The following is a 13,920-nucleotide window of genomic DNA, read 5'->3' as shown; positions in this document are numbered from 1 at the left end:
ACAATTGCCATAGAATAATACCAGTAGGCCTTTGCTCTCACATCTTGCTCAAGTTTCTTTCGATAACAAATCAACTGTTTCCTAAGATTTATCATACCTTGGCGAGGGTTTATTGTTGATAAAAGTCTTCCACAATTCCATCACTCCATATTCTTCATTCCAAATCAAATTTGAACATGTGCAAGTTCAAATTTCAACTTTCCATGTTTAAAATCAAATGTAATCATTACCATTTGAATATAATGCTGGTACAATCTTTCCCTGTAAGCTATTCCTTTCTATAAAACTGTCATGGAGCTTGTCCACAAACGTTTTCAAAAGTTTGTGTAATTATTAACATATAAAGTACATAGAAAGTTTGCTGTCTTTTCAAGATTTCCTTTCAGTAGAGACTGTAATATTTCCAATCTGTTACCTCTATGGGCATTGATAGAACATCATACCAGTATCCCTATGTGAATGTGTTTTACCATAGTCAACCTAATAAGTACCATGTGCCCCTACTAAACACAAAAGAGGTGCCCTTAATAAAATCATGTACTGGCAAAATTTTATAGTTGAAATCTGAGTGGAAAATACAAAAAAAAAATTAATTAACATACCTTTATGTAGCTTTTAAAGACTTAAAATTATCTTGGCAGGTAAGTAAGGTAAGAAACATTTTTTTTTTATAGATTTTAACAGATATCACAAACAGGTATCTACTTAAAAAAAACTACTTTCTAAATGACACTTTTTCATTTTTTTCCCCATTTGGTTTTTAATGAAGTAGAATTATGAAATAAATGCTAGAATTTTGATATAACCACGGGTCAAAAGTGAAGCTAGAATTCCGATAGTGTTGATATGATAAATGTATACTGGCAGTCAGCGTCAGTGTTCTTCCTAAGTCATAGCTACAATGACCATGTAAAATTTTCCTGTACAGCATATAGTTTCCAGTTACACAGGAACATACAGGTAATTCTCAATTACACACAGGTGTCTTAATATACTACTAAACATGTGTAAAATGATCTCTCTTGTAAAACTGACACGTTTTCTGTCAGAATTGACAGGACAAGTCTTATACATGCTGTGATCTCTGATTAGTAAATGATGAACATTGGAAAATGGAAGAAGTGAGATGGGTTGGGGGGGAGGTGGGGGGAAGGGAAAGAAGGAGGGGGGATATTTCATTCCTTCAGTAATAAAACCAAAACAAGTTCAGGTTGTAAATAATTATAGATAAATGACATTCAAAAAACCAGTAAAATATCACAATGAAATTCACTAGTATCACAAGATGTTGGTGTTGATTTGACCAAATATTCAATATGTTGATGATGATTTCAATCACATAATGACACTACTACAGATACCAAACTAAACACTAACAATTACCTCTCACAATAAACCACACTGATACCACTAACATTAACATCCCACCTCACCAAGTATGTATTATCATATCTAAATGAAAGGCATGAAAATCTACCACTGATATCAAAGTATTACCAGAACATGCCTCAGTGATAGTAAACTGAATCGTCAATTCATGTTTTACATTAATAATCAAATTTTAAATATCAATAATGGCACTATATTTTCAAAAAATCAAATATCACTCGATAGGCGTATTGTATCTTTAATGGTGATCTGGGCAGCAGTCCCAGTATCACTCAACCCCACACTCCATCTCTCCAACTTTGCTAGGATTCAGTGCCATACTGTCTCCAAGCCTTTGATTTTGATAAGGTAAACATTGCCACCTCTGACTTTAAAAACTTCTTCCCCACAACAAATCATCAATATATATGTCGGTCAACAAATAAAAGTCACGGTTTACTGAAACACCTTTACAGACGTGTTGATCTATTATGGTAATATTACCAGTTCAAGCATTGCTCGGAAAGTTTTCAGGTATAGAAATACTAGGCCACACAATTAAAAAAACAAGACCTCAATAGACCACTACGCTTTAATCTACGAGAGGACAATTTACACAGCACGAGAGGGAGCAATTCCTTATGTCAATATCGCCTGTTGTAAGCAGTGGGGCCACTTCAATCTTTTTCTGTAGGTCTTTACAATGAATTTGTGTCACATACGTAAAATCTTGCCACATTTTAAATGGCTTCTTTCCTTTATTTGTCATGAAAAAACTTGATATTAACTCACCTCGAAACCGCAAGTATTTCAGGGTGGTTGCATTCATGTGTGCCATACCTGATGATTATCTCACCATTATCATTCCATCAATAATCCACTTTTGTAAATAAACATCCCAAGCTGAAGAATTCTCCGAAAAACAACATATATCCCATAAAATGTGAATGACAATATGAACACATGAATTGTTTTCAAAGTCAGGTAATGCACATGCACTGTATTTCACAAACTCAGCACATCACTTTGACTTTCCCTTCATGTGACTGGCCCGCCCAGTCCTCTCCCTCCGTTATAAATCTTCCAGTGACACTGGCTACAGGGCTGTGACAAACGAGCTGCCTGATAGCCGGGGATTCCTCGTTATCTCTCCTCCCCTTTGTATACACCTTGCACTTTAGATACTACCTGTAAATAGTACACAGGTGAAAACTCCCGCGCTTAGTTATACTGAGCGCACACCTGTATGTTTACACTACTAGCCAGGTAGAATTAAAGGGAGTGTCCGGTTTCCCTCCTAGCGGTCAGTATGAGGGGACACTCAGAAATACACTTTTCCCTTCAATCCTATCGATTAGATTTGGTGACATGTGTATCCCTGTGATCTGAGCTAGTAACTTACTGTCACTCTTACTCCCCAGTGTTGTGGTGTTGAAGGGGTGATCTCAAAAGGCACATTCCATCCTTGTACAACTTTGGTGTTATTGATTCTCTGACACATAATAACCCATTAATGGTCAGTAGTGAGCTGACGGTAAATAGTGAGTGATGGAAACCCATAATGAAGGGCAGATTTATACTTAATGAACCCCAAGGATGAAACTGCCCTTTGACCAGGTCCCTCTCTCCCTGTTGTCTCAAATATAAATGAGTTTAGCCAGGATTTAGAGTACCATGAAGTGTGTATACAGCCCTCATTCACTTCCTTTCATTTCAGTTAATTATCATGTAATATGATTTGTTTCTATCACAAAAAAAAACAATTCTAAATTAAGTTCAAATATAAATGTTGTCCAAGTTTGAAAGTATTCTGAAAAACTGTTAAACAGTCAAGGCAAACATTTGTATAAACAAGAGCTGGTTATGATATCTAGCAAACTTAGTAATAGGATACAGTTGGAAAAATATCTCACACAAAATTCATAATGATAATTGCATTATTTCCGTATTGTTATTTTTTTTCATCTACATTCTTATCATACTTTGAAATATTTATGATTTACAAATAAATTAACTTAATTTGAACAAAATTGAAGAGTAGATTTCAAGCAAACCAAGAAAATTTCTTAAACAAGGTCCAATAGGTTTTGGAAAATCTTGTGGAAAAAATAAAACTGCTTAGGTTGTGTCAAAATTAATCTTGTGATATCAGACAATTTGTACAATGTTATTATGTAATAGATGGAGAGATATTGATAATTACATTCCATTACATACTGTTGAGTAGGTCAGAATAGGCTTTACTCAACAGGTGTGCTATAATTGATTTGAATTAACTAAATATATTTAAAGTTCACCTGGTGTTATGTAAATATTGGGACAAATTAGGATCAGTAGATAGCCAACAGTCATTACTGGACAATGGTCAGACAGTATTAGTCTAGTAGGAATGGACAAATGTAAAGAAATAACTGTCAACACTGACCACTAGACCAGAACACGTAGCCATTTTACCTAGTATCATTTATACACAGATGTTAGATTTCTTTCCTCCTTACTGTCTAACATACTGAATAATACAGCTGACATGCTTTCAGCCTTCAACTTAATTAGTTCAATGTACATTATAAATTAACTAAAAAAAATATGTTCTTCATGAAAAAGACTTAAGAATGAAAGATGGTCAGATATGGTGCACAGGATACTATACCCAGTTTTAACATTGGTACTGTATCCAGTTTTAACTTTGGTACTGTACCCACATTAAACATTGGTACTGTACCCAGTTTTAACATTGGTACTGTACCCAGTTTAACATTGGTACTGTACCCAGTTTTAACATTAGTACTGTACCCAGTTTTAACATTGGTACCATACCCAGCTTTACATCCGAGACCAGGGTCTGATTCCCGAAGGTAAAATATTACCTTCTTGACCATTTCAGTTTTTGCCTGATACTCCAGTGTTCCTCGAAGTTAAAACCTGTTTCATTATAGTTCTAAATCCAATCAAGTTCTCCATTATTCACTCCAATGATTTATTCCTAAAGTTTTGAAAATGTACTGGAAAAATCACATAAAAACTCACAAACTTGAGGATTTGAAAAAAAATATTTCATACATTAATTTTTTCAGTAGAATTTTAAAAGAGACAAAATATTACAGCTTACGTGACATGCAATGTCAGAGAAAAATTATTGAGATTTAAAAAGTAAAACAACATTTTTAGAGAACTAATAATTGAATTGATGTGAGTAAGATAACAATACTTTGTACAGTAAAGTGTGCTGTGTTACAGCTAGGTATACTACTATAGTAATACATTTACATATACACTGGTGTAGATGTGTATAAATTGCTTCATTAAAACACAGCCTGGAAACATCAGACTGAAGATGAATAAAATTACTTTTCCCTATAAGATTATTTACTTAACATTTCTATTTGTAAACATTGTAAATCGGTCGTTGATTGTGACGGCTTTTCGTTATGTATTAAGCATAGAAATAAAATCACTAGGTTTTAGATAACTCTTTTTTTGTTAGGATTCAACGAATCTATTGGTATATTCCGGTTATAACAGAAAAGACCTGTCACCTCTCTACTGATAACCCTTCGATCAGAATTGGAAACATGCACGATAACCCTTGATCCAGAAAGTTGGACTTATTGTTCAAAAGGCACATATGGCATGTACAGACCATTTTTTTAATAAATATAAAACAAGAGGCCCAAAGGGTTTGTATCATTCACCAGCTCTGAATTCTACTATTCTGATAACTACTGTATCATGTTCATCCAAAATATCAAAATTATTTATTTACATTATATATGCTGCAGGTGAAATTATTTTTTGATGACTGAGAACAAGTCGATTGAAAATCTGAAAACATCTGCCCATTTGACTTTGAAAGTATGTCCATGTCATTCACTTGAAAAAATTTGGAAGCCAGACCTTCATCCAATACCATGACCCTGGGCCTCCGGGTTACTAAGAGGAAGTTGTTTCATGAATCTTGAAAGTAGGTCAAGGCCATTGATTGTGAACAATGTTGATAGTCCTTTATCCCAGCATAACAAAGACAAAACATGTGACATAGGATTCCAGAATTTTTGAGAAAAGTCATGTGAATCATTTAGCAGACATGCAGATGAAATTGATGCTTCATATATATAGGTCAGTTTCACTTATAATGCACATCTATTTCAAATAACTTTCGAATAAGACAATTGACAAGAAAAATTGGCAAGAAAATGAGTTGGAACCAAAAGTTTTTCTGGTCCAAACTTTGTATCTGGACAAAAACTGCATGACTTTCTGACCATCTATAGACCAACTTTTCTTCCATATACCACTCTACAACTTACTGTTTTACAGGATCCTGACAACTTCATGATAACTTTTTCAACAACAAAAGACAAATTATACAAATCCATAGGCTGTAGTATTATCTAACAACTTTCAGCAACAGATACAACTATGACAATGGGACACTGAACAGTACACCAATCATATCCTCATTTGTCTTACTGCAGAATGGTCTGCTGACATTTGTAAGAGACTGACCCTTAACCTGCGACAAACAAGACTTGACCTTTAACCTGAAAGTTTATACCAAACAAGGTGCTCAAGCCTGTCAATAAATCAAAGAGGCTCCATGAGAACCCCTGGACGAGTTTACACAAGATAATATGTCCGGTATTTACTGCACAGACTCTTGTTAGGTAACAGTGATACCTCTCACAGGGTACCATGTCCAGGTAATACAGGTGATTCATATCTCATCCTCATAATCCAAAAGGCAGATAACTTCCAACTTGTAGAAGTGTTACCTGTGAGCTGCATGTTACCTAGGCAATGCAGGTAAAGTTGTCAAGGTAAAACTGTGGATGTACAGGTAACACATTATACGACAATGATAGGATGTATGATAGTAATATCAACAGGTAATTAAGTTTTATATCAAGTCATCCAGATAATATTTAAGATTTAACAAACAGGAAGTGTTTCTTTGACAATCAACCAACCACGTAATTTCTACTTAAACAGATTTAGTATAGAAATTCTTACATCAAATCTCAACACTATGGGACAATACATAAGTTTTTTGTTTCTAAAAACTGCAATAGATATGGTTGGTCTACTACCAGTCAATATCAGATTGGTGGATAAATACAGTATATACACTGAAATGTAGTCAGTTCAGCAGTGTTCCTATAGTGTATAAGGAAATATGCACTTAATAATAATTTAAAAAATAACTGCACAATATTTGTAATACCAGCGCAATTTTAGAAAATATTTTCCCCGATTTTTTGTATTAATGTGCTGTCACCATTATACCAGTAGGATATGTTCTATAAGTCATTAAAATCAAATGAGAATGCCTCTGTGTTAACTACACAGTATTTCTCTTCTTGAAATTCTGCAAGACTTGGATGGCAACCTCCCAATGTCTTCCAAAAGGGACAGGGCCAACGTACTGAAATTTCAAACATCATCTTCCTCTGAATGTATGTTCTATTACTGTATTATAAATTTATTTCAATAGTTAAGTAAATAGTTCTACTAAAAGAGAAAACAGCACAAGCTTTCAATCAACCTGCTTTATGTTGCAGACAAATTACATCAATATACATGTATACAAATTAACAAAAATATTGTGTGGCAAAACACATCAAAGAAATTTCTAATAATGTTATCAAGTGAAAATTATACTATTTCTCAAAAAGGTTTAAAAACTATGAAGTGCCTGTTAAGTCTTGTTCTGAGGAATGGGTCTTTACCTGAAGCTGTTATATCACAGCCTTATAGTAACAGGTGAATCAAGGAATATGATGATACAGTGTACAAACACGATGAAGAGATAGAGAATAAAGTGTTATCAGATACTGACAGAGGCCAGAGGCCCATAATGTTCTACCCTTCTCAAGCTTATCCCGAGTAGTTCTGAGGTCTAGGTCGAAGTCTACACTGACCTCAGCAGCAAGAGTTTCTAAGATTAGAGTCTGAGATGAGAAGATGTAATTATCATTATCAGGTCTAGAATTCTTCAGCGAGGAGATTAAAATGTCAGATTTGGTGTGGAAGATGATGGACACGATCTATGGCTGTATGATGATAAATTGGTTTACATTTTCTCTGGAAGCTATATATAAAATCTGGTTATAAGGAGATGAAAATTGTGATAAAGTCTTTAACTGGTCTTTGAAAAATGATAAAAAAATTCATTAACTGGAAACAAAATGTAACAAATGTACATCAATTACAATAAACTCAAAGTCATAATTCAAAATTAATTGTAAATTCAAAAAGTCAGCCTCAGGCTTTAATGTACTTGAATAAATTACACTGTTAACTTGTCTATTTACTGAAAATCAAAACTACAACAGGATGTATTGTTGTTAATGTATTCTCAGTCATATATATAATGACTATGGACCTATAAACATGGTGAATCTTGTTTGTTCTGAGGTAGAAATCGATGAGGAAGGATAGCTCTATGTTGATAGATTATACGTAAGCTGTTATCAATGATAAATATGAGGGGACGTATACATGGGGAGATTTATATGTCTTATTTACTAGGCAGTTTTATGTTTACTCCATTGTCATTGTCCTCCAATGTTTATCCCTTGTAACAAATGATGTATATAACGACATCCCATATAATGTACAGAATATCTCATATGATGCAACATGACATCCAACATGACATGCTAAGATGTCTCAAAAGACATACAGCTGAGCTTATCATCATCAGTACTGTTTAAAGTTGTTTTGATTTCATTAAGTTCACTATATTCATTCTATGTATAATTTTATGTTTAAAAAAAATAACTGTTCAAAAAAAAAACCTGTTAAAAAAAAATACCTGTTAAAAAAATACCTGTTAAATAAAAAAAAATACCTGTTAAAAATAATACCTGTTAAAAAAAAAACCTGTTAAATAAAAAAAAACCTGTTAAAAAAATACCTGCCAAATAAAAAAAATACCTGTCAATATTGTTTTGGATTTTGGAAGTATTTAAACTTTTGTGTAGATTCCCTATAATTGAACTAGGAACATGTTTTTTTTCCTTGTATTACTCAATACCTCACGGACCAATCATTGAACTATGTAGAGATACTGAACCTGTGTTCTGTCATCAGATATCTCTTCCTACTACAGAAAGCTTGTTATCTTATTGTAGATAGCCATATCTATAAATAGAGAAAGCTGTTATACCTACAACAAGTTACTGAAGGTCACAGATCTCAATGTCATCCATAATACTACTTTTCCCTCTTTCTCAATGTCCTTTCTTCTTGTGATATTTCACGTCCTTTCTTATCTCTGTAATATTCCTTTCACCATTCCTCCTCCTTCACATTCCTCCTCCTCTCTCTTACTTTCTATCATTCCTCCTCTTCTCCTCTCTTATCCTCCTCTCTTCCACTCTTACTTTCTATCTTTCTCTTACTTTCTATCATTCCTCCTCCTCTTCCTCTCTTACTTTCTATCATTCTTCCTCCTCTTCCTCTCTTACTTTCTATCATTCCTCCTCTTCCTCTCTTCCTTTCTATCATTCCTCCTCCTCTTCCTCTCTTACTTTCTATCATTCCTCCTCTTCCTCTCTTCCTTTCTATTAATTCTCCTCCTTTTCCTCTCTTACTTTCTATCATTCCTCCTCCTTTTCCTCTCTTCCTTTCTATCATTCCTCCTCCTCTTCCTCTCTTACTTTCTATCATTCCTCCTCCTCTTCCTCTCTTACTTTCTATCATTCCTCCTCTTCTTCCTCTCTTACTTTCTATCATTCCTCCTCCTCTTCCACTCTTACTTTCTATCATTCCTCCTCCTCTTCATCTCTTACTTTCTAGCATTCCTCCTCTTCCTCTCTTACTTTCTATCATCTCTCCTCTTCTCTCTTATTTCTATCATTCCTCCTCTTCCTCTATTCCTTTCTATCATTCCTCCTCCTCTTCCTCTCTTACTTTCTATCATTCCTCCTCTTCCTCTCTTCCTTTCTATTAATTCTCCTCCTTTTCCTCTCTTACTTTCTATCATTCCTCCTCTTACCTCTCTTACTTTCCTTCCTCTCTTACTTTCTATCATTCTTTCTGTTTCTTCTTTTTCACTTTCTATATTGATTTTTCCTGCTCTTCATTTCTTAATCTCTGTAATTTCTCCTACGTACCTTCTCTTACTTTCTGTCACTCTTCTTGCGTTCTCCTCTTTCTATCAATTCTCTTATTCTCCTTCTTACTTTCTATCATTATTCCTGCTCTTTTTTTCTATTACTTTCTATCAATCTTCTTGCTTCTCTTTTTCTCTCTATCCTTACTTCTTTTCTACTTTATGTAATATCTTGTTTCTTTTTTTATATTCTATAACAACTCCTCCTCCTCCTCCTCCTCCTCCTCCTCCTCCTCCTCCTCCTCCTCCTCTATACATTTCACATCCTCCTCCTTTCTCCCCCTCCTTCTACATCTCATAGTTTTACTGATAAACTTTACAAAAAAAAGATATGAAAGTTCTATGAAAAGTACAGGAATCCATGGTTTAGGCTATAGGGAATAGATATAACGATTATGTACAGTTGCCCTTGCAAGATGGCATCATTACATATCTCTTGAAATTCAAATCTTTCTGGTTTCTAGAGTCAATGTATTTCTTGTAAAAAACCTTTGATTTCAATAGGTAATCAAGGTTTTATATCTATATTAAGTGTATGCAGTGATGTGTAACTGAAATATATCTTTATCTTACATGCTCTCAGTGTTCCTTCCTGATACCCGACCAGAACATTACAACAGACAGTGTCTGCTTGATGGCTTCCATGCCTTACATTGGGTGTGTGAAATCAAACTTTAAGGTGATAAGACATTCTATACACAGCTACAAACTAGTGCTTCACTTTGATTTTATCACAAACCTTTGAGTAGTGTTAATTGTCAATTTCAAAATTTTCATCCCCCACTGTTACATTTTAAAGTGTCATGTGACTTTATGATATCTATCATCAAGATACATCCATACTCTTATCTCGTCTCCTGATATTTATGAGAAACCCCTTATGATTGATAATGGAACCATCGATTGCATTGAAGGTTGAGTCAACCTTACTTTTACAGGGGGATGAATGCATGTTTTGCTGTCTGCTACCAAAGATGATGTCATGCGCATGATAACATGAAATTATTGAGGTCCCTAATGTTCGGTTCTGAAGTCCACATTTTTTATTTCAATGCATACCTGTTGAATAAATCTTTTTCGAAATAGGAGCCAATATTTTAAAGTTTTAAATACATTTCGCTAATGAGCATGTCTGATTGAATTTAATTGACGTTCAACATGCATGCCTTTACAACCTAATTCATTCTTCTTGAAATCAACGCCTTTGATCGTACAAAAAAAAATTAAGAAAATTGCAGAATTTTATTTTTGAAGACAGTTTGCTTTTGGCTGAAGGAAAGAAATATAACAATGCAATTTGCCCAACAGCCTTGAAAGTTCATGGAGTTATGTTCCACATGAATAGATAATGATATTTATTGGCCCGTAGATAACATGCCATTTTCGGTGACCAGTTAACAAATAACCCGGTAGAGATCCAAGAAAATGTAACAAAAGGTATGCATGTTCTGTTTTAACCCCTGTCTCAAGACGCCAACACCCCCACCCTTCCAAACCCCTCCAAATCCCTCATAACCAAACCTAATCCAACCCCCAATTAATTTCAATTTAATTCAATAAGCAGGCAACAAACAGGTCATTCTATTTCATCTGCTTGAAACAAAAATACACTGATGTTTCATTTCCTTTTCAAATCTGAACTGATGTTATGTTTTGAAAATTTTAGATGGTGAACACAGAATTATCAGAAAAAAGGAAATACAGGTATTTTAAAATTAATGGTGCAGCATTGTAAAGAAACAATTCCCAATTAAATGAACAGGTGTCAGCAATACAGCATGGCTGAATGAAATACACAGGCACTTACTTTACCAAACTACCTCCGGCCACAACTATAGATATCAGAACTGCAGCTTCACATAATAGGTTAAAGACATATAAAAAATGGTTCTCTGGCAGTGATAGATTGCTCTCAAATTAGAAATCTGTAACAACTAGGCATAACTCCCATAGCTCCCAGCAGGAGGGTTAATAATTTATAATTTAATTCATAACATAAGTCTTCTTCCTAGACACCAATAGGTTGGTTCTGGGGTCAGTTTTAGCACTGAGATGGGAGGGGGATAGTTTATGGGGAGGAGAGGCAGGTGAGCGCTAGGTTCCTCCTGTAGTTAGTCCTGCTGTTAAACACTGTAGAAGTCATTATCTGCCTACCACACACAACAATTAAACCTGCACTGCCAATAAAATGTGTTATAACTACTGTAAATTGTAAATCATATCGGAAGGCCGGCCAAAGCTATGCACAGCCTAATCAGGAAGGCGGACTGAAGCCATGCACTGGTTAATCAGAATCACAAGTGTAGCTCATCACAAACATTCCTAGACAATCTCTGGTTTGCATACACTTTGTTTTCAAGTGCAGGTCTCCTCCAATAAATTACGTTTAGGAAAAACCTAAGCAATTTGTTTTCTTCAGAAAAAGAAAAAAAATACACATCAGTTACAAGAAAACATTCCCCTATTAATATTCATAATTAAGGAATGGAAACTATTATCACATTACATTTTCCATTCATTACATTACATTTTTAATCACATAAAAATTTTACAATGTTTGCTGTGTTGGTATTTGGATTAAGTTAAGCAAACTTGCAGAAAAAAAACAACAAAAATAAGATTTGATCAACAACAGCACCAAGGATTTCATCTCTAACTAAGTGTAACTTTGATACAAAATATTGGCTTCACACTAACTTTAATTTACTTGCGCCTGATCAGGCAGCTGTTGATTATCTAAATTTTACAGCACCTACATGTATAAGATGAATGGCATTATCAAAACCCAATGCATGGAAAGAATCTTATTTGAAAGTTGAACATTATTAAAATAGAAACAACCAGGAACAGACAGAAAGATTGCTACAAGTTTCTTTTTTCATTGTAACAATTAACGAGAATTTACATTAATGTAAGGCTATCTCATCCCACACAATAATACTTACATTCCTCTTCTTGCTCCGAAAACCATGTATCCATGGTAACAGGAACATTTTCATTTTCGCTGTCACTGATAAAGACATTGTCGTCCTGAGCATCTATCTGACTTAAACATTCTGTTGACATTTTTTTTTTAATTTTCAGATTTTACAATCATCAAAAAAATCAATTTTAAGTGATGCTTTGAAAACAGAGTTCCATAGTTTCCATTTCATTGCAAACTGAATGTCATAACAGACAGATAATATCATTGAAAATTAAGTCATTTAATACTTCCAGCCACTCATCACAGGTCAAGTGGGATTTCACACCATCATAATAATATCACTTCAAAAATCAGCTTCTTCCATTTTGATTTTTAAATTCCTGGTCGAAATTTCAAAGACACTTCAACGAAGCTGCTGATTTCCCTTTCCACAAGCATGAATGAAATAAACAGCAGGATGAGATTTATCCCGATCTTTAGAAACCAGAGGGACATACCACATGGAATGGAAATGCTCGCCCACCCCCCTAAACACCTTCAAGTTATATAAACTGCAACACAACTTGTGCCGTATCTATTTTTCTGTGCAATCACTTCATCCAAAATCTGCTTCAACTATCAGGAAAAAACTACAAAATATGGCTCCTCCATGCCCGTTGATAAGGCTTAGACTAGGTAGCTTGTCTACAAGGTTTGTACACATGTGGAATGGGATCTGTACAGATATAATCTGTGTGGATACAGACAAGTCTCCCTCACCTCATCATTTCACTGATTACAACTTAATTACATATGCAAAGAACCCATTGATTATAGTAGAATTACACAGTTAAGAAAATAGATTACACAGTAGTTACACATATAGTCCATCTCATCAATTACATAATAATTAGAAACTCCAGCACATAGATTACACAGTAATCACACAAAATCCGCCACAGATTTTACAACAATTACATACATAGTCAATCTCACCAATTACACAGTAATTACACACATAGTCCACCACACAGATTACACAGTAATTACACACATAGTCCATCTCACCAATTACATAATAATTACACAGTCCACAACACAAATTATACAGTAACTACACACATAGTCCATCTCACCAATTACATACTAACTAGAAACTCCAGCACATAGATTACACAGTAATCACACAAAATCTGCCACGGATTTCACAACAATTACATACATAGTCAATCTCACCAATTACACAGTAATTACACAGTCCACCACATAGATTACACAGTAATTACACACAGTCCACCATACAGATTACACAGTAATAACACACATAATCCATCTCACCAATTACACAGTATTCACATATAGTCCACCACAGAGATTACACAGAAATTACACACAGTCCACCATACACAGTAATAACACACATAGTCCATCTCACCAATTACACAGTATTTACACACAGTCCACAACACAGATTACACAGTAATTAAATAAAGTCCATCTCACCAATTACAGAGTATTCACACATAGTCAA

At 34.4% G+C, this 13,920-nt stretch overlaps 1 protein-coding gene across 1 annotated transcript in view; it reads right to left on the bottom strand.

Annotated features, from left to right (window-relative positions):
• The window catches only part of LOC132564996 (dystrophin-like), a gene marked incomplete at its 3' end in the record, with an annotated part of 240,840 nt that extends 228,315 nt beyond the window's left edge, over window positions 1-12,525 (bottom strand). Inside the window, exon 1 of the mRNA XM_060229602.1 lies at window positions 12,430-12,525. Coding sequence (XP_060085585.1) covers window positions 12,430-12,463 — 34 coding nt within the window. The remainder of the gene's footprint in view (window positions 1-12,429) is intronic.
• Window positions 12,526-13,920: the final 1,395 nt, after the last annotated feature.

The sequence above is a fragment of the Ylistrum balloti genome, unplaced genomic scaffold (assembly GCF_031769215.1).
Source record: "Ylistrum balloti isolate Yb309-2 unplaced genomic scaffold, AGI_CSIRO_Ybal_v1 Utg369686, whole genome shotgun sequence".
Taxonomy (NCBI): Eukaryota; Metazoa; Mollusca; class Bivalvia; order Pectinida; family Pectinidae; genus Ylistrum; species Ylistrum balloti.
The sequence above is the reverse complement of the archived record's forward strand: the minus strand, read 5'-3'. Positions and strand labels throughout refer to the sequence as shown.